Raw genomic sequence first — 16,579 nt, forward strand, 5'->3', positions numbered from 1 at the left:
ACTGCTACTGTCCCATGAAAGTGAAATTTAATTTACAACAATAAAAATAAATTAATAAACTTCAACTTAAATATTTTTAATCTGGATCCTATTCTCCTATGGTTTTGTGTCTAAAGCCCTGTTTCCACTGAACAGTACAGTGTGGTTCAGTATAGTTTGGTACACTTTTTTTCAGTTTCCACTGTGACAACTTGTGGATGGTACCAATGGAACTGTTCCATACCGTCCCCATTTTTCACCTAGACCTGCTAGGTCACCCCTCTGTTGATCTGAAATCCCAGGGGCTTTTCTACATTGTTAAAATCAGCTAAATATTCAGCCATGACATTAAAAATCTTAACACTAACATAGATAACACTTATCTGTACTTTCTGTACTCTGAACTCCTCCTGGCACTCCTCTCTCCAACTCTCTCTATTGTTTTGTCTCCCTGCAACAAGTTACCTCTCCCAAGATTTCAAAATGAGGTAAAAAGGTCAAGAAAAACATTTCATTTCTCCTTAGGGTCCTTTCCGTAATATTGTCAGACACTTATAACTCTCTGAGCCTGTTGGCGGCAAAAACAAGACCTTTAAGTGGACTTAAATTGACGGTGCACAATTGCCCATGGGGATTACATTGTACCGATTTTCACCACTGTGGCTGCAGTGATCTTTTTTCAATACTCGACCAGTTTCAAGCATTGTTCCTCCTATTTGCCACTTGGACAAAAAACATGAGAAGATAGGATCCAGGTTGAAAACTACTTAGGTTTCCCTATTTTGTCAGAAAGAATAAATCAGCAGCTAATCCCACACAGGAACTCAGAGACAGGCACTCTGAGAGACATTTGGTCATTTCATTAAGCTCTAATCTGAACTGAGCCTGTGGAGCCTGTTTGATTGTTGAATTCATTTGCTGTTTTTACTTTCCATAAACATGACAGTTCATTTCAGTTGAGACTCTCACAGACTGCGACTGTAAGCCTAAACCAGGTTAATCTACTGGGCTGAGGTTGGAGTGTGAAAACTGTTGGATATGCCAGTGGTTGAACTTTTAACCCATAACCTGCTTTAAGTGAAAGTGAATTAAACCAAACACTGTGACTCCATTTATGCGCCTCCCCTCTCCCCTTACTTCTCCTCCGAACATGAATCTACCGACCCATCTGCACTCCATTGCTCCACACAGATAGCACAATCCATTTTCGGAGGTTTATGCCTGTTATTAATGGCTCGGTACCCACACTCGGCCTGTTTCTTTGTTAGTCAGTGGATTATTTAATGGAGTAATAAAATGTGTACGGTCACACAGATAGCCATCAGGTTCACGGGAACGTCTGGGGAAACATATCTGCCTCCATCTCTGCAGCTCTAACTCTTCATCACCAGGCCCTCGCTTTTCTCCCTGTAGTGCCGTGTCTCACTGCTGGGTTGTTCCTTTCTTATTTGCATCTCTGTCTGTGCCTCTGTCAAAGTCAATGTGCTTTATAGGCAGGTCATAATGAAATACAGTTTTGCCAAAGCAGTGTGGTACAAGGGTCACAGTGTTAGAATAATGATGCAGAATGCAATAAATAAAGACAACAAATGGTTTACACACTACACTGTTGACACCAAAACACACTATAAAACAGTAATTATACTACAACATGCACATTTTCATATTTGGATACTCCCTTAATCACTGTACAGATACATATAGATATAGTTCCATCAGCTATTCATTCAGCACAAATTAAAATGTGTTGCACCACACAAACTTGTACATTAGATAAGCATAATCATGTTTTTCCCATACTACTGTAAAGTGTAGAATACTACTAACTCTGAAACATTTCTCCATCTATGCATATAGAAAGAAAAAAGTCATACATAAGCCTTCGTTAGCAGTTAGATTTAATACAACTTGTTTTGCAAGTTGTGTTGCAGCAGTTATGTTTACACTCTGTAGTTAATTGCTTCTGCTTGTCTGGCACAACAGATGTTTCAAGACTGTTCTCCTCAAAAATACAACCACGCTGTACAAGCAGCTTATTACAGCCCATATTTCTGTTTATTGTTAGGCGTGACCTCTAGTGGACACAGTGATTATGACAGGAGCAAAGGAGGAAGTCAGGTGACCCAGTATACACAGTGAGAATGTCTGCATGGGTGGAAGATCTGGGTGGATGGGTGGGTCAAAATCACAGGACTTTCACCCAGGAGACCATTGTTTGTGTTTCATCCAACACATTCTCACTCTGACATTGTCACATATCGACATTTGGTCATGGACTTTCCTTTTTCTAAACTTAAAGCTATAGCGCGTATCTTCTACAGGTCCGTAAATGTCCGTTTCACCCAAGCCACTACTAGAGGAGATGACACAATGCTGATTAAGCTGATCGGCTCCTCTAACATCTCGCGGTATTTTTCAATATATATCATTTTTAGTTTGCGTGTCGACCGGTGACATTCCTGCGCTGCCGCACAGGAAATGCTTCCTCACAACAAGAAGGGAGGAGGAGGAAGAGTGGAGAGTGTCATAGCAAGAGGTAGAGCGCAGGTAGAAAGAGAAAGCAACATGGCGGAGAAGCGGCCGAGACACGGTTCAGAAGTGGATCCTACCACAAAGAAAAAGCCTGGAAGTTCGGCTGAAGTTCTATTAGCAAAGAAGGAGAGTGACCAACGGAGAAGGCAAACAAGGATTTGTATTGGCGTCGCTTTTCCTCGGTAGAGAGCCCTGAAGGAACAAATTGGGCTGAGGGCAGACACGGATGTTGCCTTGCTGCTGTTGGATAAGTAAGTGACTTGGTTTATAATTATATTATGAGTAGTATGTGTTGCTGTTACATGTACTGGACCTAGTGCTTTATTATTTTCTTGGAAATGGTGCTATGAATGTAATGTAATGTTAGCAGCCTGGTGTTCGCCACATTGTGTAGCATTGTGTACATGGTGTGAAGTGAGTGTTACTCTGTTTACACGGTGTGTGGCGACTGGCGAGTGTTACTCTGTGTACATGGAAATGCCGCCGGCTTATTAGTTGTAATAACGCATTATCCGCTGGGAGGTGACAGAAGTTACGCACTATAGCTTTAACAAAAGTAGTTTTTGTGCAACTGACTACGACTATTTTGCCACGTAGGTATGACTTCTTTAGGGGCGCTGTTTAAGAACTGCTCCCATGGATCATATTAAAGGCAGGAACAAACAGCCTAAGTGGGCGTACAGGTTGGTGGACTTGTTGGATGTTTCCTGGCAACAGATTTTCACATTACCAAAGTCTTTACTAATGTGGACATATCTTAAAGGTATATTATGCAGGATTGCTGGTTACTGTTTGTAACACACTCCAGAGACACTGAAAGCTCAGTCCATAGGGACTTGGATTGGGAGCCAGAGGATTGCCAGTTCAAGTCCCCATCTGGGCCAAACATGGAGTGTGTACTGGTAGCTGGAGAGGGGTCAGTTCACGTCCTGGGCACTGCTGAGGTGCCCTTGAGCAAGGCACCGAACCCCAACTGCTTGGGGTGGCAGTGTCCATGGGCAGCCCCCTCACTCTGACATCTCTCCATTTAATACATGTATAGGTCCTGCTTGTGCATGTGTGTGTGTATTTCGGGCCTGTGTGTGTATGACAACAGAGTGAAAAAAATTGTATTTCCCCTCTGGGATTTATAAAGTAAAGTATAAATTTATAAAGTATCCAGATTCACTTTCATTTCATGTTTCGTATAGCTATATTTGTGTTTCTTTCAGTGCTGTCTCTTGAACACCTGCTGCTAATGGTCTGGTCACTTTTTTTTCACAAAGCCCTGACCTCTCCAGCCTGCTGTGGGGGTACACGTCTATAAACATCCTGAACACAATAAGAAAATACAGGCAGAGTCTCTGCAGAAAAATACAGCGCCACACACTTCTAATGTGACGATTGAGAGGAATTTTTATATTGTTATTTAGTAAGTGTTCATGGTGCAACCTGACTTAATAGATCAGAATTTAGGAAGGACTTCACAAACTTAGTGATTGATTTACCAAAAGCTGTCATAAACTGAGAGTTTGGATGTTCACTAATCACCATAATTTTGCTTCATCACTAACATGTGGAGTTCGAGTGCCAGACCCTGTTGCATTGTGCAATTGTTAGCCAAAAGCCACAGACATCACATTTTTTGTTTTATTGTGAGGATTTTTGAGGGCATCGTACAGTGCATACATTACACTCAGGGAGTGACTGACAGAAAATTAAGTCCACTACATAGTAAATAGATAGTGATTGACAGATTAATAATAATGGAAGTGATTTTGGAAACAGCCCTTGTTTATTCAGTTCTATAGATAGTTTTCTAACATTATTTATTCACTGATGGGTCTGAACCTTCTCACATACATTAGTCTTTTTGATTTATGCATGGCTGATCATTTCCCCTGATGCTCTGAAATATTAATATTGGGCTCTTGAACCGCAGGGCTACATTTCTTTTATGTTTGTTAACTGTGTGTGTGTGTGTGTGAGTGCAAATCTGACTGAGTGTGTATGAGAGAGAGAAGGGCAGTCTTTTCAAAAAGGCTCTAACGAGGTTGAATTGAAAGAGAAAACGGAGGAAAGAAAACAAATGAAGGAGCAGGAAGGGAAAGCCTCAGATTAAATCTTCTTGTCATTGCCATCAAATATAAAGAACATCATGTTTACAGTGGAGCAGTCTGAAGACCGAACTCTTTCATAGATTCTCACTGAAGTGGAGACAGTGCATCTCTCTCTGTCATCAGCTCTTTCTCTGTTTTCTCTTTGCTGTCAGTAGCCTCGTTGTCAGTCTTTGTCTCCTTTGCTGTTGCCCTCCCTCTCTCTTTCTCTTTGCCTCTCTCTGCCTCGTTCTCACCTTCCCTCACCGTCTCTAAGCCCGCCTGTCTGTCTCTCTCCATCTCTGTCTTATAAATATGCATCATTTCAGCTATAGACCGCTGCCTGAGTGTTCCAGGAAAGCCTCAAAAAAGGTGGATAAATAAAGCAGAGGAGGGCTGTGGGCTCTCTGTAGTGACCTCCTGGAGGCTGCGGTATCCATGGCAACTGGACCAGTTTAAAAAAGAAAGCATTATGGGATGGGATGTGGTGTGGGAGGGGCTTATGTGACTAACTCCACCCACTCATTGTTACAGAGGAACCCTACCTTAATTGCCCTCTGTGTTGCCATGGAAACAAAAACTCTTTCCAAGAATGCTGCTGCTTTGTGTGTGTGTGTGTGTGTGCGCTTTTGCTTGTGTCTGTGTGTGTGTGTGTGTGTGTGTGCACGTGTGCGTGTGTGTGTGTGTTGGTTTTATTTTTTTTTCCCTGGAGAAAAGAGCTAGTTCTCCTGGCCAGGCCCAGATACAGGAAAATGGTTGACGTATGGGTTTACACAACAAGCTGTTGTTTATTTTAGTGCTGCTGCAGCTCATGTCAAAAGATTGAATGAATGAATGAAGTCCAGAAAAAAAAATGTTTTTGTGTCTGACTGACGAATTGGAACAGTTTTTCAAACTGGTCCAGTTTTGACAGACAGTGCCGCATCAGGCAGCCGTTAAAACAGGCTGCAATATAACCACCTGAGGCATGTTTGCACCGCCAGTTTACGTCCACTTAAAGTGCTTGTTTTTGCCAATGACAGACTCAGACTGTTATTTTAAAAGTGTCTGACAACATTGTAAAAAGGATCCCTACAGAGACGGACCTTTTTGTTAAAGAGTAGGATCCTTTTTGTTTAACCAGAAACAGCCCCGAAGTAAAGGGCTCCATTCAAACCAGACTCCATTAAAATAAACAATAATTTTCGCATGTATAGAGCTGGCATATTGTCACATCTAACTGGGTGAATTAAGGGTTTATGTCAATCAAACCTGAGTTGGTAATTGTTGGTAACAGTGGTCAGACTAACAAAGACAGCTTTTGTTAGTTACATTTTGTCTATGTGGACTTTAAATGAAGTCTGTTAAATAATAATAAAATTATTACTTAATTAAATGGAGTCTGGGTTTGGTTTGCAATCTCAGGGCTGCCCCGAGTTAAATGAAAAATTCTCTTGCTCAATACTGGACCAGTTTAAAAATTGTTGTTCCCATTCATCAAACAAAAACACATGGAAAAATAGGATCCAGGCTGAAAAATACCAAAGTTACTCTTTAATTGTCAAGTTAAAGCAATATGAAGTCTTACAGTAGCTGCTGGACTCAGTTCTGTGGTTTGCTTAAATTATTTGTTTTTAATCATGTTCTGTTTTCAAAATGTCTGTTTTCTGAGGTTTTAGAGTCACTAAGGGGGGTGTAACAGTTTAGATTTTTTATTCACAGTATGCTGGATGCAAGTGATAGTAGGTGATATTGTTATATTGGAGGTTTCGATGACAGCAGCTCTGGAAATAATGACGTACCTGAGGCCACTGATGATAAGCCATTTGCTTCCACACCATTTAAGAATCAGATCTTTCATAACAGAACTGGAGCATGAGAATGACGGTATGAGCTTTGCATGGAACAACAGTCAAGATACTGTCCAGGTAGTTTTCTCAGATAAGTTGGGATTGATGAGTGAATGTTATTGTTACCTTAACTACTTCGATCTTACTGCTTTAAATTAGCATGTAGTTTTCCTGACTGAATTTCTAACTTGGGTGGCAGGAAAATCTCTCAAGCGTTGCACTTTTCTGAAACACCAAGGCTTAAGATTTTCCTGTCAAATTTTATATACATTTTTGGTAGGTTTATGTGTGTCATTATGCGACTTCGATATGTGGTTTCTGGTTTTGCGTTTATCCTCCATCTGATAGATTTTAATGCGTCGACAGTATCATATTTATGTTGGTCTGTATTTTAGACATAGAGGCAGCAGTGTTTTGTCTGTGCACATGCACGCTCACTCCTGCACAGATAACTGCTCCACTATGGCTCCTCCAGGTGCTCCATTAAGAAGCTGTTTGTCTGTGCTGGTCGGGACCCAGAGACGGGTAGTAAAAAAAAAATAACACCAGCCAAATTACTCTGCAGAGATTGTTCAGCTCGGCTTTGTTACCAGTGTTTTTCTACAGTCTGTGTCAGCAGCGTAAAACAGTCAGCCTCCAACGTTAAAACCCAAGCAGACATTTAATTTTCTTTCATCCTACACATTTGGACATGAAATCAGTTTAGGGGAGAAAAGGAATGAATTCCTCCCCAACTCCTGCTGCGAAGAATCTGTCCTCACACACACACACACACACACACACACACACACACACACACACACACACACATGCACACAAAGAGGCAGCATGGAGAGGCTCAAGGTTTGAATCGAGGCATCCTGTCTGTCTTCTAAAGTGCGTGTCAGGTTCATTGTGTAACGGGGGATTCAGTGACGTCACCACAGCCCCTTCAGTCCAACGCCTCTGTTTCTATTTCCCTACACACACACGCACACATGCACACACATGCACACTCACCAGCACTGGGGGGGGCTCCAATTCCTCTATGACTCATCTTTGCTCCTGTCTGACGCAAGACCATGACTGGGTCTCTACACTACCCACCCCAACATCACACACACACACACACACACACACACACACACACACACACACACACACACACACACACACACACACACACCTCTCTGTCTTTCCTGGATGCTGAAATATGGCTGGATCACTGTGTTTTACCTCCCACCATGCTGTACCTCTCTTCTGCTTTGCTGTTTCCCCCTGTCTGTCTACCTTTCTGTCCTTTTCTGACATTTCTCGCTGTTTCCCCGTCTCTGATATCCTGTTCTGTGGATGTCTAAAGCTGCAGTATGTGTTGTTATTGAATATCCTGTACTCTGTATACAGGATGCTTTGCCCGCAGACCTCTCCTCTCCTCTCCCACCTCAGCATGTGTATGTTGCTTTATAGCTCTATTACTGCCTTTTCTGCCTTTGTGTATTTATTTATGTCTTGTTTTCTCCCTCCCTGGCCTCCCACCCTTTTTCCCTCTCTCTCTCTTTTTCTCCAGCTCTTTCTCTCCTTTCATCTCTTTGCCACCCTCCCTCCCGCCTCCGTCTCCCACACTTCCATCCCTCTCCTTCTCCCCCTCTCTTTCTCTGTAGTACTGCCTCGGCATACTAAACAGAAGTTCTCTGATTACTTTTCTTCCTGAGAAACGTTGGATACAACTCCGAGGCTCACCGCCACTGCCTTCACACGTTGCCATGACTACAGCCTCGGCGCTTAGCTTTATTGACGAGGGGTGAAAGGAAGGAGGAGGAGGATGCGGGGGGGTGGGGGGGTGGGGGGGTGGTGGTTGCTGTGTGTCGTCACACAGAGATAGTACAAAAGAGAGAGGAGAGACCTTCATCTTTTTTTTACATCTTTAATTTGATGCCACACACAACTAGTTATTTCAAATTTAATCTCAACGGTGTTCAGAAAGAGACTAATGAAAAGTCCATTTTCCTTGTGCTTAGAATACAGATTGATTGTGGCCATGTGGGTCTTGTATTTTTGACCTTTTCAACACTGTGGCTGAGCTGTGCAACCCAGAATAAACGTTTGCTTTGTACGTTTCTGCAAACCACGGATATGATACATTTGTACATTATGGTTTTTTATGTTTCAACACTGCTGTGGTTAACATGTGGTTATGTACTGACACAAAAACCACTTGGTTATGGTCAGGAAACGATCATGTTTTGGCTTATAATACCACTTTTTGGTGGCACAATCACAGCTGGGAATACCGCACGTTTCAGTAAAAGCAACTGTTTTTATTGTTTCGTGCTTTGTGGTCTCAAGCAGTGGTCTGCAGCTTGGCAGCCGTCTCGCTTAGGTATCACGCCAACCAATATCCCCTCCACCTCCAGATGACAGCCCATATACATGCAGTCTGAACTTCATCACTTTAGAAACATTGATATGATACATATGAGACATACAAATTTAAAGTATCCATGGTCTGCAGAAATGTACAATGCCAACATTTTCTCTTCGCGACTGAGCTCATTCATTCATTTTCCATAACCGTTTATCCTACTGGGGGTCCCAGCTGACATTGGCCGAGAGGCGGGGTACACCCTGGACAGGCCGCCAGACTATCACAGGGCTGACACATAGAGATAGGCAACCATTCATGCTCACATTCACACCTACAGCAACATAGACGTGCATGTTTTTGGACTGTGGGAGGAAGCTGGAGTACCCAGAAAAACCCCACACTCACATGGGGACAACATGCAAACTCTCCACAGAAGGGCTCCCCCACCCCAAGTTCGAACCAGGAACCCTCTTGCTGTGAGGCAACAATGCTAACCACTTCACCACCGTGCCACCTCTTACTCATTATAAGAAATAGGGATACATATACCAGGAATTTTCTAATGAAGCTTAGGGTATGGTGCTTCAGGAAGACTACCTTTATGCTTCATCCACTCACAGTTCCTCTGTCTCATCCCCCCCTTCCAATCAGCTGATTATGAGTGCTTGCTCTTCCAGTTAAACAGTTAAACCAATCAAATTTTGCAACAGTCACTATCAGCCAGTGATGTCACTGCTGTCAATCTTTAAATCTGTTCTCCTCCCTGCTGCTGTCAGTTGTCATTTTAGGCAGAATCGTCGCACCATCCTCCACTCCAATCACCTCCAGTCATCATATCCAGCGCCCAGGTCGAGCTCATCAAAAGCCCACTCCTCATCACATCCAGATCCTCAGCACACTCTTCATTTTATAACTATCACCACTCTTGAAATATATGACATCACGAAGTGGTTCAAATGCCAACGACTATTCACATTAATCATCATCTCTCCTGATTGAAGTATTTGTAATCCATTTTCATGTGTTTGCATCATAATTTCTATTGAACTATAATTTGAATACACTCGTAACTCTGTTAGATACAGTAAAAAAAAAAAAAGATGAATCTATATGCAAGCTACAACCTAAAATCTGCTTTCCTAACAACAAATATTTTTTTTCTATTTTTTTTTTTTTAACTACACTACACTACTATGGCAACAAATAAAACATGCTTTAGAATAAAATAAAAATAAAATGCATCAACAAATGCCATTACTGACTAATACATCCATCAAATGACCTGCAGGTCACAGTTACCTCTCTGAATGTTATTGTTAAGGTTATACTCTTTCTCTCATTCTCCCTCCTCCGACTTCACTGTCACTGTCACTCATGTCACTCTGTCACAGTGGACTGCAGTAAGGGCAGGAAAAATGGACAGTCACTATCAATCAATCAGTACGATTTATTAGATTTGGGCCTTTTGGAAAGGTGACAGATTGCTGTATACAAGAGGGAAAAACACACACACTTCCCAGCTGTCTCTTGTACCCCTGAGTTATCTTGACACTCACAGTGGAGCTGCTAAACGCCCCTGCAACACACACATGCACATGCTCATACACAAAATGTGCACCCACGTAAGTTTTTTTTTAATAATGGCAGCTAAATTTGATCTCCATGTCCTTTTTGCAGAGTAGTCCTTTTACACCACCCCTGAGATGTGTGTGTTTTATATCCTGCTGACCTGCAGTGTGAACAGATCTGTATGCATGTTTTGTGGGAACCTGTAGTCTGCATTATACCGTATTGTATCCATAGATGCACATTATATCAAGCTCAAAATATCAGTCTTATAATGCCATGGTTCAGTTTGATCAGCACAAGTATAACAAATATGTTTTTATGTTTAAATCCAACTAACCAGACAATGTGCAGTTTGTAAATACTCCCTTGTTTGTTTCATGATATGACATTTTAGAAATTTGAGATGTTTTATACATTTTCTCAAAGGAGATACAACAGATTTTGGAGTGCTTATTTCACTGTCACAACAACAAACAGCAGATTTAATTTGTGTCTTAAAACTGCCTCCAGGTTCAAATGTATTATTTCATCTGCAAAGAAAATAGGATACGTGTACACATCACAGAGGTATTGTCAGTGAAAATATAATCCTTTGTTATGTTATCTCCTAGAGTTCATTTGTAGTTCATAAAAAATGTGTGCTGAAATAACAGCAACAATATCATGTGCAATATTATTCTTCATTATCATTTTCTCAGTCACATGCAATACTACTTCTCATTATTATATCATATTTAACATAACATCGATGATCAGGAACAGTCTGTTTTTTCCACCATTTTAGCTCATTTTTAGTATCTCTAGCACTTAGCATACTCCTATTGTTTCTCTATGAGGCACTGGTTTTTGCTTCTGCTCCTTGAAAACACTTATTATCTTGTACATTTGTATATTTTTAGATATGTAATACTCTTGTTCTAAAACTGGGCCCACTGGAACCCACTGGTTGTCTGGTTGGTACTGGTTGTACTTTGAAGCATTCTCTGGCACAAGAATTTCCTTCGGGATAAGTAAAGTTCTATTAAATTGAATTGATTGAACTGAATATCATTTACCTTGTCATTGATGGGTTGTTCAAAAAACATCACAGGTGTCTTTTGGGGAGTTTCTGATGTTTTCTTTCTGTCTTTTTAATTGTAATAAAGAGTTTTCATTGGAGAGATGTACTGAAATATGCTCTCGTCATGCAGCTATTTAGTTGGCAGGCCTCTGGTGAACAGCAGACTCCTAAATTTAAAATGAACACCTGCCTAATAAAGAAATAGTGAATAAATTATATCGGAACAAAAAGACTTACAGCTGGTGTATATCAGCCCTCAGTGCCAGCAAATGCTGCAGTAATTATCCAAACAATTATTTTACACACAGTATGACCTAACAAAGCATGCTACATATCCTCCCTCCCTACATACAGCTGGGTAAGCTACATATTAATTTCACTCCAGTACACAGTAAGCGTCTTACTGTAACTCCGCCAGAGTCCATCAGTCATGCCCATGCAGGGGAAGAGCAGAGAGGGACCCATGCAGCAGGGAAGAGGCAGGCCAAAAGAAGGGCCAGAAAAGATATCGACACATACACCTACCCTGTAGTAGTCAGTGCTGTAGACGTCTCTGGACATGCCAAAGTCTCCGATCTTTACCAGCAGATTCTCGCCCACCAGGCAGTTCCTGTCAGAAAACAAACAGAACCAAACAAAACTAAGTGCGGAGCAATTTCAGCAAGATGTTGAGTGTGTGAGCAGTGTTTGGAAGGTTACTTTAAAAATGTAATATTTTACAGATCAAGCATTCTCGGAACCCATCGGCTGTATTCAGCGTCTGACTTCCAGCAGACGTCGATACAGCCTCTGGGGGCAGCCCCCCGATTTTTTGGCATTCTGGTTTGATTTGGGCGGAGGAGGCAAATTTCCGTTTCCGACTTCCGTTTATATATAAGTAAATATGCTGAACCATTGCAATGGATTCAGAGTTTGCAGTGACGCCAATTATGCTCCACCTCATTAGTTCACCGCACGGACCGTTTAACCTGGCAACAACTGCAGCCGGCTCAAACGTGATTGGTCAATATCATGTGGACTACAAACAGCCTACAACCAGAAACCAGGGCTCTTCCACTCTTCTTCCGGAGGCAAGATCTCTGGGGTTTGCCTACAGACTCTACATTCACTGAATGTAGAGTCTGTACATAGAGACTACAGATTAAGTTACCCTGTGAAAAATGTAATAAGTAGGCCTAATATACTTTACTTTTCTAACAAGTATTTTAAACTGGGCAATAAACCTGAAAAATGTCAGAAATAGTCTGTACCAAAAGAAGGCATTCGTGCATGGCAAAAAGATGCAAAGCAACAGGATGAATGTTTTATTTTACGTATAAACTTTTGCATGTAGGACATGCTCCTGGATCAACATCCCAAACGTGTTTCAGGACCAACAACCGAACACAGCCCTCTGACATCATCAGTGTCTAGTATTCTCTAATATTCCAAATTGAAGTTAGTACAATTTAACAAAATCCTCAGTGACATTGAACCAAAACCTTATAAGCTACTGCAGGGTTAGCGAATTAGCTTGCTAACTAGGTAGGTAGTGCTAACGAATAAGCTTTCCAATGGGTTGAAATATTGTTCACTAACATTAAGAATAAGGATAATGTCATTTTTCAGTTGCAAAAACCTGCGATGGAGACATGGAAAATCATCACCATGTTGACTCTGGATAAATGTTTATATTTATGCAGGACCATCATCAACATGTTGATCCTGGATAAATGTTTATATTTATGCAGGACCATCATCAACATGTTGATCCTGGATAATTTGTTAATGTTGATCATGACCATCACTGTCATGACGATCCTGAAAAGAATCGCTGATGACCATCACTGCTATGTTGATATTGACATGAACAAATGATCACAAATCAGCATGATGACAATGATGATGGGCCCGGATAAATCTAACCAAATCTATTCTGGATTGACATGGAAAAAAGGAGGGAAAACATGTTGACTGCAGGAATTTGTAACTGAAAAATGCTATTAACCTCACTCTTTATTACTGAACAATATTCTAGCCTATTGGCAGGCTTACTTGTTAGCATAGCCTACCTAGTTAGCAAGATAGCTCGCTAATATTCTATTGCCATACTTATTCATTAGTATAGCCAACCTATTTGGCAAGCTAACTCACTTACATTCTACCCTATGAGCAAGCTTACTTGTTAGCATAGCCTACCCAGCTGGCAAGCTAGCTCGCTAATATTCTCGTCTATTGGCAAGCTTAGTCATTAGGGTAGCCAACCTACTTTGCAAGCGAACTCACTAACATTAGGCTATACCCTATTAGCAAGCTTAACTGCTAGCATAGCCCACTTAATTAGCAAGCTAGCTCGCTAATATTCTCGTCTATTGGGACGTTTACTCATTAGCATAGCCAACCTAAGTTACTTTGCAAGCTAACTTACTAACATTATACCATATTAGCAAGCTTAACTGTTAGCATAACCTACCTTATCAGCAGTTAACTTGAGTACCTTACAACGTTTTTGTTCAATTGTACTAACTTCAATTTAGAAAACTAGCTTATCTCTGAAGAAGCACAAAGAAATACTGGAAGAAGCACAGGAGCAGCACAGTGATGATATAAGAGGGCTGTGATTGGTTAATCCAAGAGCATGTCCTACTGAAAAGACTATATTCTGTTGTAACCCCTTTATAATCACCGACCGTTTGATTAGTAATTGTAATGTAAATTTACATTTTTTTTCTCAGTTACTGTAGCTTATTAGTTTAGATGTCAGTTAATATTTCAGTAGTAATAGTAATGGTTTATCTCAGGTTAACAGAGTTTCACATGTTTTTGTTATGATTTTGTTTCATTACATGAGAATCATTCACTCACTGTGGAACTCAATCAATCATAGATCATAGATATCTGTTGTTTTACAGAATATCCACTGTAGTGCTTTCTCTACTGGCCACACTGGCTCTCTGTCATGTACTGACTGATGGGACTGGATTGGTCTGTGCACCCATAAATTATGTCCTAATGAGTGAATTTACAGAAACCTCAAGGCAACCTATTACATTTGCAAAAATGGCCCCAAAAAAGTGTGTTTTAACTTTGTCATTATGAGGTATTCCATAATGTAGAAGGGTCTGAATAAATTTCCCTGTATAATGAAGCGTTCACTAAAGTGGAAACAGACAACTTTTCAACTCCGCCCTTTAGCATTTCCAAGTGGTATTATTGTTGGCGTTGCTGTTGCAAAGAAAAACCGGATCGCCTTCTGTTTTCCTCAGAGCCTAGCAACTACCAGCAACACAGGACTCACTGCATTTTGTTTTACACTGTTTGGTGTTTCTACCATCCACCACTTTCGTGACTAGGGATAGTAACTGCAAATAACTTACAACGATACAAAAGCACTATCTTATTTCTGTTTTGGTTGCACAGTGGTTGATGCACTTCCTTTGTGCTGTAAATCTTCATTTGCGTGGGAGATCGAACCAGGTGGCAGACAGACTTGCAAAGTGAAAGTGAGGCTTCTTTTGAACCAGTCGAATCTCTGGTGGTTTCATTATTCTATAACCATTACATTGTGTAATCAACTTTTACTTTATAATGATAAGTTAAAAACAAACAATCTTGGCTATTTCCAATTTAAGGCAATACAAGTAAAGACAGAGTGAAGTAACAGAAAAAGTGACAAACCTGGTGGCCAGATCACGGTGCACAAAGTGCTGTGATGCCAGGTAGACCATGCCAGATGCTATCTGCTGGGCGATGTGCAGCATCTGTGACTGGGTCAGCTCCACAGGTCTGGTTGTCTGGCCCTCTGCCATCAGAACTGCGTCAGGACCGTGAGCCCTGCGAGGAAACAGGTGGAGGTTTGTCACGTAAGCCCGGTCATTGTTTGGAGTCATTTGTGTTTTCTGAGCAGCCTTGTATCAACTATACTACATCTGCCCTTCTCACAGAAAGCATTTAGAAGATGGAGCTGGATTTCTTTAAAACAGCAGGAGAATATTCTGCTTCACAGTCTTTGTGTAACAATGCTTCTGTTTTCAACATTTTTTAAAGAAATGCAAATTCTTCACTATAACTGTAGCTGCCATTTTGATAACATTTTGATGTAATGAAGGAAAAGATTCATGCCTGAGGAATTTGTTGAGGTCACCGTGTTTCATGTACTCAAACACCATGATGAGAGGGTCGCTCTCCACGCAGACTCCATAGAAAGTGACGATGTGTTCGTGCTGGAGGTTGGTCAGCAGCTCAGCCTCACGGTGGAAATCCTTCCTGGCATTTTCACTGGCCTCTTTGAGCGTCTGCACGCACAGAGACACACACAGAAGTGACATTTTAATACACTGACAAATGAAAAACTCACACATTATGCCACGTACACTATTGGCAATTAGTCATCTTCACAGTGCACCCAGTCTGCTCCAATTTATTTGGCTGATGTCCACAAGGAAAGAAAAAAAGCGAGTGTCTTGCCTTGTAAAAGTGAGTTACAGCAACTCGGCACACACAGTGTGAAATTACTGGCACTGAGCAAAGACTGATACAATGGCAGAGCAGGAACAAATTTTATATTAATGTAAGCCATTACAAAGTACAACACTGTTTACATTCATTATATTCCCTGGTTCCCTCTGAAACTAATCTTTTTCTTCCTTCCATGAATCAGGAAATCTGTCAGGGAGGTTGTGTAATGCAAGCATCTGTGACAGAGACAGAAAAAGACTGTGTCCGTGTGTGTGTGTGTGTGTGTGTGTATGAAAGAGAGGGAGGGAGGGAGTTGCAGGAAATGAAAGTGATACGGGGTCTGTATTCATGTCACATCAAAAGAAGAAATATATAGAAAATTCCTCTTGTCCTACATGAATAATTGATTGTCTTCCTACAGTATATGACATGGATATATGTTCGCTTTCCACCTTGTGTGTGTGTGTGACTGTCTGTCTGTGTACTAACACAGCAGCTCAAAGCTCCTATTACAAATGTAGGTTTAAAGGACAAAAAGGAGTCACTTAAGAAAGCTCGGGAAGAAGGAAATGACCCGCGACCTTTCAGCTTTAACGCTGAGATACTAGAAAATGAGACGGACTGTAACTCCACCCACCCACATATTCAACCAGTCATATATCATGATCAGAGACTCAGTCCTGTACATTACAGGCTGTAATGTGATACTACATGATGATCATATGGTGAATTAATACAGTATGGATACTGTATA

The 16,579-nt window shown here is 41.1% G+C and overlaps 1 protein-coding gene across 3 annotated transcripts in view; it reads right to left on the minus strand.

Moving 5' to 3' along the window:
* ntrk2a (neurotrophic tyrosine kinase, receptor, type 2a) overlaps positions 1-16,579 on the minus strand; it is a 133,740-nt gene that overhangs the window by 9,110 nt on the left and 108,051 nt on the right. For 2 of the 3 annotated variants that reach the window (XM_049577857.1, XM_049577858.1), the window contains 3 exons: positions 15,490-15,662; positions 15,046-15,201; positions 11,908-11,998 (listed from right to left, as the gene is read on the minus strand). In XM_049577857.1, coding sequence (XP_049433814.1) covers positions 11,908-11,998; positions 15,046-15,201; positions 15,490-15,662 — 420 coding nt within the window. The remainder of the gene's footprint in view (positions 1-11,907; positions 11,999-15,045; positions 15,202-15,489; positions 15,663-16,579) is intronic. The other variant, XM_049577859.1, reaches the window with a different exon arrangement.

Source organism: Epinephelus fuscoguttatus, linkage group LG6 (assembly GCF_011397635.1).
Source record: "Epinephelus fuscoguttatus linkage group LG6, E.fuscoguttatus.final_Chr_v1".
Lineage (NCBI taxonomy): Eukaryota > Metazoa > Chordata > Actinopteri > Perciformes > Serranidae > Epinephelus > Epinephelus fuscoguttatus.